At 54.0% G+C, this 22,109-nt stretch overlaps 3 protein-coding genes across 3 annotated transcripts; 1 reads left to right on the forward strand and 2 right to left on the reverse strand.

Moving 5' to 3' along the window:
- Positions 1-3,756: 3,756 nt before the first annotated feature.
- On the forward strand, positions 3,757-4,699 carry BDZ83DRAFT_567795 (Alpha/Beta hydrolase protein; the record flags this gene model as incomplete). The annotated part of the gene is made up of 2 exons (XM_060503988.1): positions 3,757-3,872; positions 3,949-4,699. 2 exons carry the CDS (start codon positions 3,757-3,759, stop codon positions 4,697-4,699), a joined length of 867 nt encoding a protein of 288 aa, XP_060369903.1.
- Positions 4,700-4,885: 186 nt separating this feature from the next.
- Positions 4,886-6,318, reverse strand: BDZ83DRAFT_567776 (major facilitator superfamily transporter; the record flags this gene model as incomplete). Its single annotated transcript, XM_060503986.1, has 2 exons — positions 4,886-5,398; positions 5,458-6,318. The coding sequence occupies 2 exons, from the start codon at positions 6,316-6,318 to the stop codon at positions 4,886-4,888; spliced, it is 1,374 nt and encodes a 457-aa protein (XP_060369904.1).
- A 4,450-nt stretch (positions 6,319-10,768) lies between these two features.
- On the reverse strand, positions 10,769-12,823 carry BDZ83DRAFT_647417 (uncharacterized protein; the record flags this gene model as incomplete). The annotated part of the gene is made up of 2 exons (XM_060510067.1): positions 10,769-11,956; positions 12,050-12,823. 2 exons carry the CDS (start codon positions 12,821-12,823, stop codon positions 10,769-10,771), a joined length of 1,962 nt encoding a protein of 653 aa, XP_060369905.1.
- Positions 12,824-22,109: the final 9,286 nt, after the last annotated feature.

Raw genomic sequence — 22,109 nt, forward strand, 5'->3', positions numbered from 1 at the left:
GCTGACAGGGCGCACTGGCGATGGGGGAGCCGGCGGGAGAGCTGCAAGAAGAGCGAGGGCCAGACCGTAGAGGGCACAAAAGACGAGCAAGGCCCCTCCAGTTGCATATTGAGATCCTGTTCTTCCCATTGCCCGCCCAATCGTCACATAATCGTCTTTCGTTCTGGAGTGATGACCGCCATATGATCCTGGGCTTTTCGGTCTTCAGCGGTGCGGGGCAGGGAGGGTACCGAATTGTCAGAAAATAACAACAAGATGAACATCTGTCCGTGTGTTTTGACACATGGGACCAAGTTTTGAGTTGGCCAGACCAGACCAGACGGGATGATTACAGTGTCGGCCGGCAGAGGAAGAAGCGCAAGTTGTTTGGGCGCGGGCAATATGCCCAAGACGAGAGAACGGGGCTGTAAGAGGGGCTACTGGGGGTCAACTCCGAACCTTCTGCAGTCTAAAAAGTGAAGCTGTGGCCCTACTCCGTATACTAGGTAAGGTATCCGTAGATATGCTCGATCTCCTAGGGTTGTTTTGGAACTTGTGGCCAGCAAGTTTTAACAAGAGGGCCCTCCCAAGGTCTGCCGGGTTACGACAAAACAGCGGCGCTCAGCCCTCGGCCAATAGCGCACATTTTTCATATGTTCTGTAGATTGAAATGGGGTCGCGTGGGTTTGACGTCGGGCAGTCCCCAGGTCTGGAGATTGCTCTAGGTGAAAAAAGCTTGCCGTCAGTGACAGGTGGAGGGCCCGGCTCGGGAGAAGAACAGGGTGCCGTGGTGCCTGCTAGTCTATTAGGCTCTTTGAACTTTTGAAGTTTGATGGCCGGGCCGCGACAAAAAGGTGGGCATTTTCTGTTTACACTACTGCGCATTCCGTAGATTGTATACTTTGTCCACGGAGTGGTTTAGGTGGATTGCGAGGGGCTCCTGAGTGGAGTGTCAGAAGATGGCGTTCCTCGGCATCGACGATGATATGTGACTAAGAAAAGGCGCTTGATCTTGGCACATGTTATTTGGGAATGGCATAACACAAACCAACCGTTTTCTGGCGTGCCTGACTGTGCAAGTTGAAGTTCGATGCTAAATAATGGAAATTAGGTACGGATACACTAATGTGTGGGCTCGTGGAGTAAAGAATTGTCGATGAGGCGTCACCATTTGGGCACAGACAATGCTTTAGAAGCAGAACCAGAAGGAGAAGGGGCCCGGGGAAGACCTGACGGGAGAAGCAATAACGGCACCGGACATTCTCCATTCTCCTCCTTCTCCTTCTCCTTCTTTCATTCAGTCTGTGCCTTTGTGCCCCCCTCTTCCTGTGGCTTGCATTTCTGTTCCTGCTCCTTCTCTCTTCTCCTGCTCCTCCCGGGTGCCGCTCTCCCCCGTCCCGCACATTTGCACCTGCTTGCTGCACCCTCGGCCGAAATGAGGTGGTGGCCGTCGGCGTACCTTGCATGAGGTACCTGCCCAGATGCCCAGGTACCCAGAGGTAACGGCAATGAACTGTGAAGGTCTAGAGTACTTTCTTAATCGACACATTTTGCACTACCATTTTGGTACCTGTGTACGGAAACCTCGGCTAAATCGTCTAGACCAAAGTGGATGTCGAATCCCCTGCAATCCTGCCACCACCAACATCAAGAGGGAAGGAGCAAATGCGCTCAAAAGCACCAGGGCCAACGCCATCCCAATCCCAGCTTACGAGTACGCAGGAAGGAACGAAGGATTACACAGCTCGCGTGTTGACAAGTTACTACATAATGTACTTGCTAAATTGGCACGCGTTGGTTATCTTCATCACAGGAAGCCATGCAAGTGACGGCAACAATAGCATGACCAGATCGGGTTGGCTGGTTCCATTCTTTCGTCTACTAGTTGATCCTAGCATCGGCGACAATGGGCGGATGAGAAGAAGCAGTACGCGCACTTCTCTGTGTACTTAGGTAGACAGCAACAACGGACAAACATCATGGACCTTTCTCGCGTTCTTCCCGATGCCTTCACATGGTATCAATCGCCTATTCTGGCTGCGTGAAAGTGGGCTAATGGCTGTAGTTACGGAAGTTTTTCCACATTCGAAAGGGGCGTTTCAGTAGCTCTGCTTTTTCCTGATGCTGGAGGGATTACATTCCCAGTTGGAGATGCCGCATATCCAAATCTACGTAGCCCACAAAAACGCACCTGCGGCTATATGGTCATTCAAGGATTCAGTGTGGTCTGATGGTGTTCGCTCGTCTCCTTATCTGTAGATTCAAACAGCAGTAGTGTGTGCTTACATCCAACAGCAGCGCAGTATGTCCCTTTATCGACGGGTTTTATCAAATATCAGACATTCTTTGGGGTACTCGGGGCGAACAGCCGGGTACAAGTAGCCTGAAAACGATCCCAGACGTTATGGCTTCAGAGCGTCTCTCATATATGGCAAAACAATGGTTGCCAATGCTTCAATGCAACGTCGTTCCAACCAACACGTCCCGCCTCCCCCGGCCCGCCTTATGGGCGTAGGAGCGGCATCCCTGCCGCCATTTCTCGGCTTCATATCCAGTTCAGGCCCGGGCTTCAGGCGGGAGTAAGGACTTGAGACTTGGATGAGGATGACAATGTCTTTCTCTAACCATTATCCTCCGAAAAGACACCTCGCTCTCGTCATCACGGCGGCACAACGGATCGGATCAGGTGATTTGCGGCATGGCGGATTTGCCACCGGGGTGATCCTCCGGGCACACACACGCGGGGCTTTCAGGCTCATTTCCAGTGACATATTCGCATCGATCAAAGACCTCCAGCAAGTCTTCAGAGACTGGCAGAACCAACACTGCGACCCGAGCATTGGCATCTCGACACCACACCACCAGGCTATACTTCCGTGATCGACGTATTGTCTGTGTGGAAGAGCATGGACGGTTGGTAACCCGGGGCTAGTTCGGCAAGAGGATTCCAGATCGCAACCCACCGTTACATCGCCTACCGATCAACTTCCCCTCAGCTTCAGTGTGCCAAGGCTGCATTCAAAGTGCCTATTTCATCATAAACGTCCGTGGTCAGCTCGAAAGCTGCTTCGTAGCCTTTATAGAGACTGCGATGCGCAAAACTCCAATAAGAAGCTGGTTACGAGGTGCTGGTGTTCCCTGGGTGACAAAGCGATAGGAAAGCTGCAGCGACGATGAATTGGCGGCAATTGCAATTGAGGCAGAGGCAAAAGCCCTGAAGGGCAAGCCATTTAGTAGTTTGTAATAGTGTGAACGAATATCAAGCAGAATAGGGGAATAGCAAAAATCTTACAGTCACATAGACACGGCCTCAGACGCTCGGGGCCGGGCCAAGCAGAAGAGAAAAGAAGCCACAAAATTCGGCCGCTCTCGGACGCGGATGTAAGGACGGGAGCCCGGAAGACGGAAGGCCCCACCCACCCCTCTCCACCCAACGGGTGTCAGCAGCTCCGAACCCTGGGCGGTCGGAGCGACAAACACATCTCGTTATCCACGAAAGCCTCGCACTGGCACAAGCACTTTCTAAGGTTACACATACACACAAACTTCCTCAGCAGTTCCCCCGCTGGACCAGACACTCGCGTCTCACCACCCTGATACCCCTCATTCTGTGAGTTCCCTCGTCAGGTACTTTCGCTATTGCTTGCTTTCTTCTCTTTAAGCCTCGGACTGCTTTGCTTTGTCTGGCTTCAACCCGCCACTCGTCAAGCCAGGGTCTGTAACATAAGGTACTGTAGGAATCTGCTAACGTCTGAGCCAGGCCAGACATCCGCCGTCATGCCAACCACTCTGAAGTTCACTGAGCACCGTTATGCTGCCGATAACGAGCTTCAGAAGCTAGGAGTGTGGGAATTTCCCTCAAACACGGATAATGCTTCTGGTTATTGGGTAATGTGAGTTATCCAATCTCACCCGAGATAACCTCATTCACTTCCCAACTTCATTAAGCATTGACTCACTTTACACTAGTTACATCCACGGCGGTGCCTGGCGTGATCCCCGAAAGACGCTCCAGGACTTCGGCGCTTCTATCCAGGAAATCCTGAAGTCCAAGTCCATCCCCAGATCTGAGATCCGCGGCTTCATCAGCGTTGACTACCGTCTCTCCCCACACCCCCTCTACCCGCAAGACCCCGACGTCACTGCTCCCGCAGAACTTCGTTGCGCTCAACACCCGGATCACCTCCGCGACACCTGGTCAGCTCTTGAATTCTTACAGCGTGAATATCAAATTGGGGACCGGTATATCCTCATCGGGCACTCGGCCGGCGCTACCTTGGCCCTTCAACTGCCCATGGGATCCGTTGCGCTAGGCGCATCCCCGCCGCCAGAGGTCAAGATGCCGACTGCGTTCATCGGCGTTTCTGGCATATACGAGCTTTACAACCTCAACGCCCGCCATGAACAGACTTACACGCAATTCATTGCCGGCGCCTTTGGGGACGACCAGAATTCTTGGAACAAGGTCGTTCCGGCCACCTTTTCAGGGAGCTTCGAGGATGCTCTACCTACCCAGCCGCTTATCTTGCTGGCCTGGTCGCCGGAAGACTCCTTGGTCGACGAGCCTGAGATCGATACTATGGCTGCGAAGCTGAAGGAGGACGGAGTGGAGTGCACAATCGTCAAGGACTTGACCCACGATCATGACTTTGTCTGGGAGGATGGCAAGCAGATTGCCCGCCTGCTGTCGGAAGCTCTCACCTTGTTGAGGAAGAACTAGATTCGACGACGAGGGGAAAACTTTTGCACTTCTTATGAGCATGCCTCCGGTCAAAGGTTCATGGTGGATCATCGCATTGGTCTGAATTGCTCAAAATATACCATTTCTTTCATTATTAGCCATGTCGCATTCTACTATATTCTATTCTATTTGTAGCGTGACACATCGTCATCCGCCTCTCCCTGTCTACAACTTCGCTCCCCAAGCCTTGCCAGCCTTGGCCATTCTCGCCGCTCCTACCGTCAGCGCACCCGCAATCATCATAACGCCGCCCCATACCTGAGCCCCAAGATACGAGCCCCCTGACCTGTCGATGATGGCGCCCGCGATCGGCGGCCCAGCCAGCGTTGCGAAACCCGAGACGGTGGCGACCATGCCGAACCGCGTGCCCATCTTCTGCGGATCGGTCGTCAGGCTGGCGGTCGAGCCGACGAAGACGCCCTGCGTCGCGCCGTTGGCCAGGCCGTAGAAGACGCTGAAGGCGTACATGCCCGCCCTCGTCTCCACGCCGATCCAAGCGAATTCCATGCAGCCCAGGAGGAACATGGTCATGACAAACATGTTGATCGGGCCGACGTGGCGGTCGGCTAGCCAGCCGACGATCGGCCGGATCGGAATGCCCATTCCGTTGGTGATGAGGAGTAGCGTTACCGACTCTGTTGTGGAGAATCCTATGACCTTGCGGGCGTATGTGTTGATCTGTTGCTGATGTTAGCACACGAGAAGTATCACAAGACACGACCTCTTATGAAACTTACATAAAAGAAGCCAAAGTACAGCGCCATGAAGTAGAAGAATACTCCCAGGGTGTACAAGATATACGGCAGCTCCCGGAAGGCCGACCACTCCAACAGAGGACCAGCCTTTCTCGGCGGAAGTCTAGGTCTCAGCAGAGCAATAGCAATCGTCGCCACGCCGAGCGCGACGAACGCCGAGCACCTCACAGCCCAGGGGAACCCGACCTGCGGGATGAGATACTGCAGCGTCGACGGGAAGATAAGACTCCCCACTCCCGTCCCCGTCGCCGAAACAGCGAGCGCCAGAGACCGCCTCCGCTTAAAATAAGACCCGATGATAGCTACGCCCGGCATGAAGAGCACGCCCAAGCCCAGACCCGTGCAGATCCCCTGCGCGAGCATGATTTGCCAATACCTCGTACACAGGCTCGTCATAAAGGACCCAAACACCACGAAAGCGCAGCCCACGGAGACGGCGTGCCTTGCGTACCCGGCGTCTGTGAGCCGGCCCGAGATGGTACAGACGGCGAACGTCAAAAAGATCTGTACGGAGCCGATCCACGAGACCTGCGAGGCCGGCAGGCGCAGGGTCTCGGTGTAGTGGAGCTGGTAGACGCCAAAGGTGGCTGGGTAGCCCCAGGCGAGGGCGTTGAGCATGTTGTCGGCCAGGACCTGGGACCAGGCCGTCCAGCCGCCTTCCGGGTAGACGAGGTCATGTTCGGCGGACCACTCGCGGACCTGTTGCTCGTCCGCCCCTGAGGTTTCTTCGTCGGTTGCGGTGGCCGTGCCGGTGGTTGTTTGGATTTCCTTTTCCTTTTCCGTAGTGGTAGGGAGTTCGGCGCTGGGGCCACGGCTTCTCGATGACTCTGAAGTGTCGGACATGGTGATGACGCCCTTATTTTGTGTAAACGAATGTTGTGATGGTGAGATATCCATCCCGGGAAACAGACGATTCACAAGACGAGACGACTGTGTGGTTAAGTATGTTGTGTTAGATCCTCCATCGATCCAAGGGGGCCTGGACAAATGAATCTTCGTTTTGTCCTTTTTTCTCAGCTGGTAATATTAGATATTAGGGATGTAAAGCGAGGAGGTCCAAAAAAGAAAAGTCGTTCAATTCGTCAAAAGTGTCATAGCCCAAGTGGACGCTACCAGCAATAAGTAAAGAAAGAAAATGACAAAGAGAATCCGAGAAAAAATTGCAACCTAACCCAGCCTATCGTGCCGAGATCGCCCTATCTCTCCTCCCCGACTGCCGAAATGGAAGAGCCTCCCGTCTACGGAAGCAGTGTCATAATGCAACCGACGGGGAATCGTTAGCAAACCATGGTAGCAAACACGGCCGGGATCTTATTTCCGGGGCTGCGGTGTGACCGCCGGGAGCGGGAGAGCGTCCCTCCTTTGCATACCCAGGAGCGGGACGCCGCGCGCCCAACGTACGCCTTTCACGCCCTACCTTATCCTGCGGCCTACTACGGAGTGTTAGGAGTCTTCGGCGAGACGGAGTGTTCGCCGAGGGGCGATGGTCTCCGACCGGATGCCTCGAGTGAGACTTTGATGCGGTAATATTTTCGGTAGTATGAGCCCCGGGGAAAGCCTTCCGAAGCGGAGAACCCCACCCGACTGGGCAAAGTTGGAACTTGAAGAACAAAAGTTTGCTTCAGTTGATATTGCGGTTTGCTTGCTTTACAGGGCTGCAGGGCAGTACCGGGGAGGTATGTTGGTCATGCGCATATTTCTTATTTCTCCCTCTCTCGAGTCTCAGCACTCTCAAGTCCCAACTATCAGGTAAGTCTCCGTTCTCCGTACCTACCCGAAATCCTCACCTGGTCCTGACCAGAGAGGTCCTCGGTATTTCGAGAGTTGCGTGACTCGATCACTCATTATTATTGGACGTTGAACGTAGCTTGGTGGTTCCGGCGGGATTGTGACCGCTACCCAACTCGCCTTGGCAAAAGGCGGAGTTGCATTGTAGACGTTCTAGGTCCGCAATTGACCTGGCTCGACCAAATCTATCTGTCCGTACAGCTTACTACTACAGTAGCGTGCTTCGTGGATAGCTCTGCCGTTGTGGGCTAGAAAGAAAAACGGAGAGGCATGAGCACACGAAGAACGAATGGGCAGTACAGAGTCTGAAATTGGAACATGATCAATCAATCATTGGTACATATTCCAACTCATACATGCAAGAAGCACATCTTTTCTCGGTCCAAAGCAAGGCAGTATGTGTACATATCAATCATCGTTATGTTTCTCGCCATATTGGGACTATTCGTTCCTCATGTCTCTCGAGACTGATAAGATAATATCTTATCTTCCGCCGGCTTTCCCAAACCAACCATCGATTCCATAGTGACAATGGGAAAAAGCAGCGACAGCGGAGGTAACGCACGGGCCGTCTTCGGCTCCAACTTCCCAGGACTGCCCCCGCTCCAAGAAAACCCGAACGCCAACAAAAAAAAGCTGACCCCCAGTGGCGCGCCGAATCGCGGACGCGGGGCGCAACCTCCCGTTCCGTTTAGTTTACCTTAAACGTGCATCCTCGTCCAAACCCACCGTCTTCGCCCCGTCGCATCGCATCGCATCGCATCGCTAACAATGATGGTACCTTACCGACTTACCGAACGTCAAGATGTGATTTGCAAAAGAGCCCCCCCGATGGAAGAAGCAATTGACACTGCAGCTACCACGTTTCTTCATCTCTCCCTTTTCTCTTTCCTTTTTTCCCGCACGATTCCCAAACTTCTTTTTCCGCCTTGCATTCAGGCTCTCGCTGTGCTACCTCAGGTACTGCGATGATCGATCCATATCGTCGGGCCCAGATTGATTGCGCACATCACCTCACTCCATCCCAACGCGACCTCCAAACCCGCCCAGTGCCGTCCAATCCGAAGTTCCGAGGAAAACGTGTGCAAAAAGTGTCGTCACCAATCAGTCTCAAACACAACAACGCGCCGCGGATCATGACCTGATGACACCCCCCCACGATCCTTTTCCATCCCTGCGCCTTCCCTACCTCACCTTGTCGCCTTGTGTGCTAGTCGCTGGCATTGTCTTTGGTTCCAAAGGGGAAAAGAAGGGGAAAGCAAGCCCCATTTGTGCAATCCTCTCTCTCTCTCTGCCTTACCTATCCGTATCTTATTCATATGCTAGCCTGTCGTATGCACTGCACCGCGTCTTTTTGCCACCTGCTCCAGCTACTCGTCTTGGTGTTGCAGCAAGATTCGCGACTGCAGGCACAACCACCAAACGTCCCGTCCCCCTCCCCGGAATAGCACCGCCACCAGTGAAACACCCAAATCCCTCCAATCCCAGGAAGCTCGCACCTCCATGCTGCGCCTGCGCCTCTCCAAAACGTCCAAAAAACGGTAAAAGACATCAGCGCATAAAAGTAAACAAATAAACAAAACAACAACAAATAACAAAACCAGCTTGAGACGCGACATCAAGACGATTCAATTCGCTGTCTTTGCGCATCGCATGCAACACATATGCACACACTCTACTTTCCCTTGAACCCACAACCGCCAGCAACGCGCGCTCACCGCCTCTAAACCATTTTCATGCGAAAAAACCGATCCCGCAACGTCCTTGGCTTCGCCATTTTCCCCGTGTCATGTAGCGCATGTATCGGCAAAAAAAGGTAAGAGGGACTGGTCACTGATTCACCACGATCGTAACAAGTAGGTAATTGCGCGCGTCCTCCTCGCGGGCTGCTGACTCAATCGCTTCGCCATGCACGCACTCAAAACCTGCATCGCACCATCATCCCACGACTTTTAGAAGCAATTAGTCGTCGATAAAAGATTCTTCACGCGCGAACTCGACCAGCCTGCCTGACCGCAACATCGTAAGGGAAAAGTGCGGGGAGCTCTCGGAAAGGTGCGGGGTAAAAGGTACTCTTCGCAAAACACAAAATGACGTAATCAGCGCGGTACCTCGCGCTCAAACCTATCCTTTTTGACAGTACCTCTCCCCAAGTGGGTCGTGGAAGCTCTGGCGCCCCAAGCTCAAGTACCTCCTTAGCGCGCGAGTGCGCCTCCCACCGAGAAGCCCGAGCTTCTGCTCGATCGCGTGTACGGCTCATGGCTGCCGCCGCACACTGTGCGACTGTGCGCCCTGTGCTTCCCCCCAACCTGGTAGGGCGGCTAACAGACGTCAGCCACACCATCCATCCCATACCCCCCCTCCCCGCCCGAGCCGGAACGGGATGCAACGGCGAGAACCGCACGCTAGTGCCTAAAATAGACTAGCCGCACATCCAGCTTTCAACGACTTCCGTCCTGCTCTGTCCCCGCTCCGCACCGGAAGATACAATGTCGTCGCACCCGCATATTCACTTTCCACCATTGTCGCATCCCATCAATCGCATTGCGCCGCATCGCCGCAAACATCAAAGTACATGTTCAATATGTTTTTCTTTCTCTCTCTTTGGCTTTCACTACAGAATCGTTGCCACTAACAAAAACAGTCGTATCGTAGCTGCATCTTCTCCTGTTGCTCGCCTCCAAATAGCATCCAGAGAGGAACTAGAGAAACAGAAGCAAGCTCGCTCGCGCAGAGAAGCTTATGTCCCTCGCGCACATATAGGAAAACACAAACCTCCAAGGCATGCGATCCACCTTCCGCCCGGACAATTTGACCATTGCGTGAGCCTCGGAACCGTCTCGCCCGCCATTGTACCCATCCTTGCCTTTTGTTCTCCTCCACACCTGTAGCCTCCCATTTCCATCCTCGCTTTGCAGTCACACCTTGAGCTTCCACACCCTAAAACTGATCCGTTTGCGCTGCGCACGCGCCCACAAGTATTCCAATATACTCGCTTGCTTTTCTGGCCTTTAGCCGCTCCGCCACATCGTACAGTTGCACAACTTCGCCAAAACTGTAGCATCCTCGCCACAACTTGAAAGACATGCAGTAGGAAATGAAAAGGACATCGCGCGCAAGCCAGTAAATGAAAAAAAAAAAAAAAAAAACACCGCTTCCCATTTAAAAGAGACCATAAACGCCAAAAGGAGTGTGCGCGACCGGCCTCATCCGGCGATTCCCAATGGTGTTCACCAACAAGTCTCTGCCGTGTTGCCAGTGCTGTCGGATGGTCATGGTGACAAACATACGACAATTGCGAAGATGAGAGGCATGTCGTGAGACGATACCCTCCGAGCGCCTCGCCCAATTTCAAACATCTTTGTCGCCAAACGCCGGTAGACCTCTGACGTCGCAAGAAAAGTGGTTCAAGAATTTGTGACAATGAGTTGTGGAATAGACTCGCCAATCCTCTTCTGAGTGGTGCTGCGCGGGGCTGCGCTCACTCCATTGGGATCCAGTCATTCTACCGCTTGCGCTTCTTGTTCTTGTCGGCCATCGCCGCCGTCGTGGCAATTGGCGCAGCTGGTAGGAGAATGGGCTGCGTAGGGTTGACAATGTCTTCCTTCTTAATAGGAACTCCCATGTGTCGGCCGTACCTGCCCTTGCGTCCATTGCCCTCGTCTTCGCTGATGCATTGTTCAGCATTGAGGCCAGCGTCACGGCATCGTCCACAAGGTCGCTGCCTGTCGCAACCCTTCTTGCTCTTGCGGCATCGCTGGCAGCGAGGCTTGGCAGAAAGATCGAGCTGATCATCTTCGCCGGGTGCACCTGAGGAAGCAGCGGCGGCAGAGGCAATGGATGGCTTGCGCGAAGGAGGCAGAGAGGCCGGCGACATGGGCCCGTTGCTGGCGGGAGCGGGAGCCGAAACGGATGCTGGGGCTGAAGCCTTCTTGGGCTTGGGGATAGTAGGCCGAGGAACCTTGCTGACCTTGGTCTTGGGCTTGGAGCTGGGCAATTGCGTCTTGGGCTTGGCATCCGGAAGGTTGGTCTTGTTCTTGAGCACCTCGGGCTTGGCCTCGCCATTCACGACGTGGCTGGTAGGTTTCTCGACACGGACGTCATCAACGAGAGTTTCGATGCTGGGCTGGGGAATAAAGTGGCTCTCCGTGGTCTGGTAGATCTTGCGCATGACACCAGCGGCATCCAGCTTTTGGCGCCGAGCAGCCGACTCCTCGTCGCTCTCACTTTCGCCGTCACTAGTAGCTCCAGTGGAAGAAGCGGCGTCAGCTCGGCCGCTGAAGGTGTCGTCCAGCGTGGACGCAGAGGTGCGGCCATGAGAAATGTTTGACATTTCACCCAGGCGCATAAGCTGAATGGCAACATCTTTGTCCTCTTCTGACATGCAGCTGCCGACGGTGGGGTCTGGGGTGGGCAGAATGCCGCTCATGCCGCTGTAGTTGCCGGTTTGTCCAGCGTATCCGATGCTACCGCGACCATGGCGTTCAGACGACGGCGTCGCATAATATCCACCTGGCGCATATCCATTATTGTGGCTCTGCGGGGAATGCAGAGGCATCGGGTTCGTAAAGGGGTTCTGGCCCGGATGGACAAATGGCAGAGAGGCTCGCTGAGGCTCGGCGCGGCGGGCAGGAGACACGGACGGATTCGACGTAGCCGCTGGCATCTGAGGAGGCGCAAACAAGGGGAGTTCCTGGATGGAACAGGATGAGTACGGGAGCCCAGACTAACAAGAATAGACAAGAGAAGAGTATTGTCCAAGACATGTGCGGTCAGGCAGACTTACCGAGCTTTCAAACTTGGCCCGCTTGCGACGACCTCCCTCAACAATGTTTTCAAGGCTGATTTCAGTGTTGCCAATTTGCTCCTTCATTCTGCTGGAGCTGGACCCAGGAGCGCCGTCACCGCTGCTGTATCCATTGACGCTATCACTGTAGATATCAGCGTGGCCATTAGAGGCGGCAGTGTCCCGATTCTTGGAGGAGCGGGATCGACCCTTCTTGGAATTTGTATGAGCAGATCCGGAACGCCGGCCGCGTCCGGCATTGGGGGACGGGCTGCGCCTCCGAGATGTGCTCGATGAAGGCCTAGAAATTTCTTGGCCGAAGCGCGGTGGAGGCTGCAGCGGATAGCCGTTGCCCTCGAAATATTGCTGGGCGCTGGGGGGAGGGTTATGATATGTGGGCGGCACAAAGGGGCTAGAAGCAGAGGGGGACTCCTCGATGACTCTGACGTAGACAACCATGTTGTTGCGGAAGTTCTCGTATCGGGCGATGAGGGTTATGCCATTTTCGTCCTCGAAACTGACGCCCTTTGAGCCGGTCGGGCCACCGTACAGACCGTAAAAATTCTTGACGGTAGTAACAATGGAGTCGGTAGTGTCATGAGGATATATTTGGACTCGCATGGGAAGTCGCGCTCTGTATTGCGGTGACTCGGTGAAGAGGAGTTCAAATGCGACGTTCTTGGGCGACACCGTCTGCCGGGGCGAGACACTACCCTGGTTTGAGGTGGCCGCGGAACCGCCATTGACGACGCTTGTGGGGGACATGCTCGTCATTGTGGTTTATGGTATTGATTCGATGGGGTTGAATGGAGGAATGTCGGACGAAGGAAGTTTGAGGGGAAATAGGCTGATGTGCGATAGGCGGGTTTCCGTAGAGTTGGCACGGAAAGGTTGGGACCCTGAGCCTGAGTCGGCAGTCGATGGGCGGGATGAAGGGTATCAACGACGAGCAAGCCGAAACTTGAGTCAGATGAGTAACGGAGTGAGGTATCAATCCACCGAATTATCAAGCATGGACGTTATATCGAGGGTCCTGGGTCGTCGTGCGGTCAGCGCCAGACAGGGCGATCTGACCAAGGACGCTGCCGGAGCGAACGGTCGGAGAGGACGATGGTTGAGGAAAGGAGTATGGGGGTGGTTTGGAGTCTAGGGCATGGACTGCAAAAGATTAGCCATGGGATGGAAAATGAGGACCGAATGGACGAGTTTGACGGTGTGATGGAGTGTATCGGGAGTGAAGAGAGGAGGAGTAGCAGAAGTTTGGTTAAGGTAGGAGGAGGAGGAGTAGGAGAGAAAGAGGAGTGGTTGAGCTGGGACTGGGTCGGGGAGCGCACGGTAAGACGTAGTAGCGAAGAAGCACAGCCAGAGAGAGAGAGAGAGAAAGAGAGCGAGCCAGACCCCAGTCCAGACATCAAACCTCTCTCGACCTTGAGCCCGGCGGAAGCACAGGAGAGTCGGGACTCGGGATTCTGGAGCGAAATGGTGCAAAGGGATAGGAGACGTCGATCGCAAAGACCATGGGATCGGTTCAGACTCACTTTGGAAGAATGGCAGTGGTGCTGGATGATTGTTTCTGCCGGGCAATTCGCAGGTTTGTGTGCAATGTGCATGAGAGGGAAAAAGAGGAGCCAAGTCGAGAGGTTACGATTTTGTGTCTGCGGTCCGTCAGTCACCTCAGTCCAAGTCCAGGTCCCAGATCCAGTCCAGTCCGGTTTCCAGTTTCCCAATTTCCAGGTCTGGTCCCGTCAGGTCAGGTACCGTCCACATCACCCACCGTCAGTCGAGTACCTGACCGTCTGGCTAGGTTTGTCTCTGCTCCTGGCGGGGATGGGGTGGTCACCTCAGGTACCTGACTCCTCCTAGGCCCCCCGAACGGTAGTCTGCCTTCGCTAACCAACACACAGTACAGCACACTTGCAGTGAGAAAGGGGCCCTGTAGGTGCAGGCGCAGTCCAGCGTTGGGGTGACCAGGGCCCCTCCAAGTGCCGGCAGTGACTTCCCTTGGGTGACAGTGCGCAATGAACTGTGCCATCTTCGATCTCTCATCTTTGGCGGGTCACGCTCTAGTTCTTTTGCTTCAGGGCACTTAGTGCTGTATCTTAGGCACTCATCCCCCCCGAAGCTGACGGGTCTCACAGGGGCCACGTTCCGCTGTGGCTTACGGCCAGGTCCCCGAAGCACTGGACAATCCCCCAACACATCGTTCCTCCCCCTTTCTGGGCAATCGCCAGGCAGGTGGCTAGTTCGCCCCAGAACAAGGCCTTGCCGCACTCGTGGGACTCACCGCACCTTCAGGCTTAGGCAGAGTGGATGGCAGTGGCACCTGCCCAGGTACCTACCGGACCCGCCCATCCCGTCGCTGTTCTCCTGGGTCACCTCACACCTCACACCTCACACCTCACACACTCCGAACCTGACGAGTGAAAAGGGTACCTCCACGTCTCAGGCGCATTTGCTCTTCGTCCCGACAAGACCTTTGGGCCTGTGTCTTTTGAGGTCGGCTTGATCACTATCATATATGCGAACATCTTGGAGTCACTCGTCGGGTTTCCAGGCGGTGCTACGCGGCCAGGGACGATGGCGACGCACCGGGGCCCAAGTCGCTCATGCCTGCGCAACTTGGGAGCCACACGCCGCCGCCGCCGCCGCTGCTGCGCGCACAACCAAGGAGCGACACTGTATCCATTTGGATAGGCTTCTGCTTCTTCGCGAGCGGAAGCGGATCCGGACAAGGGCCTGGCAGGCCGTAGACCGGGGGGCTTGGTGGCACTTTTCTGCCATCTGGCTCTTCTGTCTGCAACTTGAGCCTACCGGTGACCGATCTACCATGCCTGCGATCAATCGGTAGAGTGAGAAGGAGAATGAGGAGAGCGAAAGAAAGGATGCGTGTGACTGTGTGAGTACGAAGTGTGTGTGCGTGTGGTAAGGCGGTCAAAGTCAAGATCTGCTGGGCCGGCCGGTCTGATCCATCAAATCTCGTCAAGTGCCTATTTGCGGATATGATGGCCTCTCCGCCTAGCCGTAATTACCTGGGCCTCCCTTCACCAGTCCTGCTCTCTCTCACAGTCCTTCTAGAAGCCTCAATCTCTGGCAGGGCATACTTTCGAATCCTGTTCTGCGGGACAAGGGGTAATGGGGTACGGAGTATGGATTCAAGGGACTGACGTGCTCCATCTCGTTTTGTGCGTCCTCCCCCCGATTCATTTCGACTCACTTCAATTTACCGATACTTTTTTATGTGAGGGAGCAGAGGCCGCAAGACGCGGGCTACATAAACGACCAAACGGTGAAATATACATATAAATATGTCCGAATAATCCTCCTCCGCCTTGTATATCTATATCCATACGAAACGGCGGAAAGGGAGCGTGACATATCGGCCCCCGTACTTTACTCTCAAAAGCCACACATGGAGAGAGAGAGAGAGAGACACACACACACTCACTCACTCACTCTCACACATTTATATGCGTTTGTGCCGTACCGATGACGAGCAAGCGCTCCTCCTTGTGCAAGGAACATACGTCGCGAGTGTGTGCCTCGTACTGAATCTGACCTTACCTTACCACACCTCATTATCTCACCCACTCACCAATAGCAACTTGATCTTCACGCCTCGTGTCGGCTCACCCCAAGACGACCCGAACTTGTTCAGATAAGGTGTGTACACTCACTCACACACCACACACACTCCCGAGTCTCTCTCTCTCTCTCGGAATGCCAGAGAGAAACTAACGGGCCAGTCAAACTGGCTCAAACCGGTCCGTTCTCCGCGAGCAAACAAGACACAAAAAACCTTGCCTTTCTTTTGGTCCTTCAGCGTTTAATTCATACGGTGCCAATCCCTTCACCTTCACTCTCACCCAACTCTGTCTCTTCCAATTCGCCCAGCCATCCCTGTCCGGTCTTGGGAAGCCTGAGCCATCGAAACCTCGTCAATCCTGGTACACACACTCGGTCGCTCACTCACACTCACACGCCTCGCGGACCTTGAAGGCCCCATCCCTCTCTCATATGCGACTTTGCGACCAGCCTCCCGTCGAGTGCTATTGTGACTTGTTGGGCCTTGTTTGCGCAAATCCGTGATATTCATCCTCCGGACCTTCGGGTTTGTGCGCAAATTCGTCAGCGACCGTAGAGCCTTCTTCATGAATTGATGCCGGGACGCAATGCGCCCGCCATTGTCCGTACGAACTACTTCAACGTGGGATGCGCGCGACATCGGACTCCGATTCACGACTCGTCTTCCGCAGAGTCCTACCCGGGCATCTCATGAAATATGAAAAGTTACAGTGCCTGCAGAATCAGATACGTATTTTCTCGCTCGTCTCCCGTACCATTAGATACTGTAGCGTATCACTATCTTTCCCCCCTCATATCAAATTCGTCGGTTCAATGGGACAATTCGGCGCTTCGCGAAAGGAAAAAGGCGCCATCCCACCCTACCCGCAACCAAAACCGGCACCTAGGCCAGGGTTTATCGCATCAGATGGAGGGACTCGATTTGCTCCTCGGGATCGCATGGCCAATCTTGGCGCAAAGGAAAGCTGTCCTCGGTATGGTACGGTCTGGTCCAGTTGTCGTCGTTCCTCCCTTCTTCAACTGCCTTTGGCAATGCGCTTTGCGACAACTGCGCCCCGTCACACAATTGAGGACCGCGATGGCCCATTGTCGCGGGGGGATTCAGCTTTCAACTCGCCCGTTTCCAAGTTAAACCGCCTCACAGATAGACCGACCCATGAACCCCGGCTCTTCTGTTGATCTTGGGTCTTTCATTGCTGACGTACCGCCTACCTGGATGGCACACCACCACGTGATGCCATGCTCCAGCAAAAAAAGGCGCCAAAGAAGCTGCAAGTTCCGGTATGGATGCCGGATGGTGTGTATGTGTGTGTGTGCCAGTGTTTTGGCGCCCATTCATCCGTCCCCAACCATTGAGGTTGTTCTCCCATCGTGGATACCTCAGCTAAGAGAAAAAAAAAACCGCCCAATGTCTTTCCAGTTCCAAAAAATCCGGGCAGAGAAAGAAGCCAGCCCAAAGCACGGTACCTGCTCTACGGCGCAAAGACCACGAACCCGTCTTAGGCGGGTGCTGACTGGCGCCATGATATCCGCGACTAACCAGCGGCGGCAGCTTGTTTGGCGGAGAATGTAGTCTTATTAGGTGAAATGAAAAATACGGCCACTCAAACCCCGGGGCCTCGTCTCTCCCGGGGCCTCGTCTCTCACGGAGCCGTCTACGAGATTTGCTCCGTCCTGCGATCGCCCCGGAGGTTAGTTATCCCTTTAGACATTGTGATATCGATGACCGTGGATTTCCAGGTCCGATTGCCATCCATTAGGACTTTGTTAGTCAGCAGCATATGGACTGTTCGTCTGCGCCTGGATGTACAGTAGACAAAACTGCAAGACCTCAGCAAGGGAACGGAGTTTGCGAGCCACCTTGTCATTGAGCCAATGGCATTGTCGTTCGGACCAGCTCGAGGCGCCACGAGTCTCGCACAGCAGGGGACCAAGAGGGACAAGACAAGATAGCGGCCAGAGAAGGATGGTCGGAGCGCGGCTGGCTCATGCACAAGGTAAGGCGGAAAGTTGGCTAAGGCGGCTACCAGCATGGCACAGGTAGAGACTCCAGAGCCGGTCTGCTCGGTCTGGACTGGTTTCAACTGTCAACCCTCTCGTTGAACTACAAAGGGTTCGCCCGGTGCATGTTTTGACATTGCGGAGGAGGAGGAGAGTCCTGCTGCTGCAGCACTGTTTGGTTCATCAATAAACCCCCCTGTCCAGCTCGTTTCAAGGTGTTGTTCGGATGGGTCCTCGTCCAGCAGCATGGGGCCGAGAAAGCAACAACATATAGGTCTGTCTGTCCCAGATAGACGGCCAAAGGTTATGTCTATTCAATGGCGGGAGGGGCAGACATCCGATAGTACACGGTATTGAGGCCGCTTGCTGTCCGGACCTTTCTGCTCTCTCTGCACAGCATGACTCCAGTGCGCCTTCGCCCGGAAGCGATATGCGCACGAGGATTTTCGCACCTGCGCATACCTACCTATGCTCTGTTGGTAGGGCCAGGAAGCAGACATGATGAGATGCTCGATCCGCGAGCTTGATAGATGAGGTGGCTAGGGGGGATGGTTTGTAGCGTGAAGCAAGATTGGTTCAGGCCGTCATGTTACGGTTGTATGCGCTGGTCGGGAGTTTCAAGTGTCATGTCGCTGCCGAATCACCATGGAGGTACGAATAGACAACATGAAAAACTAGGCCGAGGAAATGGGCAAGGTCTTGGCCGTCATCCCGAGTTCCCCTCCGCTCGCCTGCTGCGTTTGCTCCAAATGCTCGACGGCTTGGCCTTGAGGAATCTCCACTTCAGGTAGATAGAAAGGTGACACCGACAGCAGTCACTGGTAGCTCTCCTCCCCCTCCTCCTCCTCTTCACTCGCGCTTTGCGACAGGATGGGATGGCATGGAGGGACAACGGCATGTGTGGATCGCTTGACGCATCCACGCATCTTCTTTCGCCTGCCTCTTGAGTTTTTAGTGTGTATCTCTTCCTTTGCGGCCTTGCCATTGAGCGCAGTGCGGAGAAGTATTGATGAACTGGCATTGGGTTTTGCAGGCCCCAACAAGTCCCTTTTCGCCAATCGGGGAGTTCAGAAGCCAACCGCACTCAAAAGAACGGTGTGCGATACCTGGCGAGACTTTTGCGCCCAGGCTCCAGATCTCCTCGCAGGGATGAGCTATCCTTCCCGAACGCAGCTTGTTGCTCTTTGTTTTGCGTTACCTCGCAGGTCGGGGCTCCACTGCCACGTCGAGGTTTGAACTTTGGACTGGTCGGCTTTGGGGAATGGAACAGTCGATGGCCTTTTTGTTGGACCCTGTTTTTGCCCTCTTGATGGAGATGGAGGAGGCGAAGAAGATTCCGACAGCGAATCGACATATTTCTCAGGATTCAGGAGCAGTCGCGGTCTGCGTGTCGGCCCAGTCGTTGCGCCCATTCGACCCGATTAGCTCGTGGACCCTATCCCGGTACGATGCGATGCCATGCGATGCGATGCCATGCCATATTCATCCACAACCGCCACCAGCGCAACACTCTGCGAAACAACACAGACCAGCCCAACCTAACGATATCTGCGACTCGTCTTCGATTGGTCACTCGACTCCATCCTGTCAATCGCGGGCTCTGCTGCCGGTTGCTGGTTTGGGATACAAACGGGTACCACCAAGCTAGGAATGGAGCTGGGTGTGAGTGAGAGTGTGTGTTGCTGGATTCTACCGGGAGGATCGGCGCTTTCCCGCGCATAGTGGCTTCAACGCTTTTGGCGGAGAGAAACGATAGAGGGGAGGCAGCATCAGTCAAATTCTGCGACCCTGGTGCGTCACACTCGACCTACTATTCTCTTCGTATGGCTGGGTAGCTTTTGCCACGCCACTTCTGCCCCTCTTTCACCGTTCTTCCATGGGAGACTCTGAGGCCATAAGGACTCGTGAGTCGTGGAGCATCGGATGGAGTGAGCTAGTCGAAATGGATTGCGACTGTGTGTGTGCGATTGCGCACACGCGCGCGCCTTCGAATACCGTCAATCAAGGTGGACAAATGCACACACCCGTTCCCCTCCTCACTCTTTTAATATTTCTCTCCCCCGTCACTCTTGAGCAGCTGGTGTTCGATGCTGCTCTGCTGAGCGCGGCAGTCTGAAAGATAGCGGGAGGAGGCAATGCGACGGGCAAAGGGTCTTCCAGGACAGCTGGCGTACCGTGCGCTCAATCTTGCTTTGCACTGCCGGCTGGTATCCAGTTTTTGTGCTTGAAGTCTGCGACAGGTTGCAGGGGGCATGTTCGAAGCCGTCGCATGTGTGCTAAGCCCTGGGAGCTTTCGTATTAAGCTAGCAGTTCCCTCTTGAACTGTTACGCAATATCCGCCGACGCTCGACAATCAATGGCGAGTCGCGATGGAATGACTATGATATCCGTCAGTCAAGCTGAGCTGTGCGGCCCATTCCAAGACACTCCGTCGCAAGGTGATGGAGGGTGGTGCTGTGCGACTGTAGAGCCGAGCATGAGAAAAGAGTGCGCGTGCGAAAGAGAAATGCGCCGAATCCAGTCAGATGCAATTGTGGCACCCTCCGTCCAGTCGCCGCCCCGGGCCTCGAGCCTTCGACCTTGTGCCTGGAAAGGAGGTCGTCCCGTCTAGCGCAGCTTGCGTGGCGGGTCATCGATGAGGGGTGAGAAGGAGAAGTTGTGCTCATCATGCAGAAATATTAATTGTCTGCGCACATCCCAGCCGGTCCCTGATGGCCCCCCTCGTTTTCCATCATGCAGCTGGAGAGGTTGACAAGAGACATGGCCCGACGTCCGACAAGCGACGAGTCGCAATTCTGTTCTTGATCAAAACAAACAAAGCAGATGCTTCGGGCGCATCGCGTTGCGCCAATGCGACTGGCTAGGAACGAATGCTCTGCAGGATGGATCTGCCCATGCCGGTCGCAAGTTGTTGGGCCAGGCGCGTACGTCCAATTCCGTCGCATTTGTCGCCAATTGCGCCAAGTTGAACAACTTGCGTTGCAAATTCGTGGTGCAACGGCGCCGGGGTGCCTCAAGAGAAGGTTTTCATCGATACTTGGGTGAGTCGCAACGCTGACGATGCGGCGCATTTGGAGGCGAGCTCCGCTACTGAGCGGGAACGTGTGACGAATTCACCACGTGACTTCGTGATTAATTGGTGTCAAGTGAGGGCGCGGTCAGCTGATTATGGTCTGCGGGATGAAACTGTCAACCTCCGGTACATATCACGCCTTTTGGCTTCAGATCAGATTTTGATATCATCTGATGTATCTTTTGATGGTTTTTTATGAGTTGATATAATTTTGTGCTGACAGTATCAAACAATGTGTTCCTTTGAATGTCATTTGGAAGACGCGACGACAAGAGGAGGGCCGAAATCATGTTCCCCTTTTGGACTAGCGTTACCCTTCCACAATTGCGAAAGCATGACGACAGGGGATTGAGATACCGAGGATTTCCCGTCATTCCTGCCGTCCGGTCTCTCAATCGGTTTCCGGATTTCCGTTTCACACAGCATTTAAGCTTCCTCTTCAATTTGGTGCTTTACCTGTCTGCGAACTGGTGCCCTCAAAATTTCGTGCGCTTTATTGACTGTGTAGAAGTGTGAAAATGGGAGTAAAGTAACGCGAAAGAAATCAGAGTTGCTAGCTTCCCCAAGCGAAATATTGGTGAATCCTCGCAAAGTTGGTATGGTGGAAACAAGACGAGCATGATCACCAGTCGCAATTTCCAATCCACGAGCCCGATTCGCGGCTTTCGATGCCGCCAATAATTTATCCCTTCAATTATCAACAGCATGTATCATTCGGGAAAAGCGTGCTAGCCTGAGGCTTAGATGCTGATACCAAAAGACAACTCTGCTGGCCCATGCACAGAGCATGCGAATGACCCAGAAAACAATTGGTCTCGACGAACTTTGCAATCCTGCCCTGACACGAATGGTACTAATGACTCCTGTAGTCGTAAAATTGACCGAGGCAAGATCACTGAATATCACATGATGTACTCTTCGACATGATTAACTACAGCCTTCCCTAGTCATACTGGCATGGCTTTCCAGATGGCCTAGATGAAGTAAGTAACTTGAACAAACGTATGCCTGCTGATTGGAATATCTGGCCAAATGAGGGGAGCTCATATGTCTCTAATAGCACCATATTTGATTCGCCCAGCCTATCTTTTTGCTCCGACTGTCTGTTCTTACCAGTTGTCTTCCATTTGCAGACGCTTCCAGGGTGCTTTATCTCCGCCATCAGTTGTTGATCCTTGGAAATCTGTTACGTAGTAGTACGGCATGCTGGAATGAGACGATACCGTGCTTTAGTTCCGTCGCTTGAGTCCTCGAAATATCCTCAAGAGACAATCAAGATACGGCAATGAGGAACAGTCCTCCTCACTTCGATGCAAGTGGGCGCACTCGAGTGTAAAGTACTTCGCAAGGATACTTGAACCATTGACAGTTGGAGCACGGGCAAAACAGGTGGCATAGGCCAAG

Source organism: Colletotrichum acutatum (assembly GCF_030867785.1).
Source record: "Colletotrichum acutatum strain CBS 112980 chromosome Unknown BDZ83scaffold_9, whole genome shotgun sequence".
Taxonomy (NCBI): domain Eukaryota; kingdom Fungi; phylum Ascomycota; class Sordariomycetes; order Glomerellales; family Glomerellaceae; genus Colletotrichum; species Colletotrichum acutatum.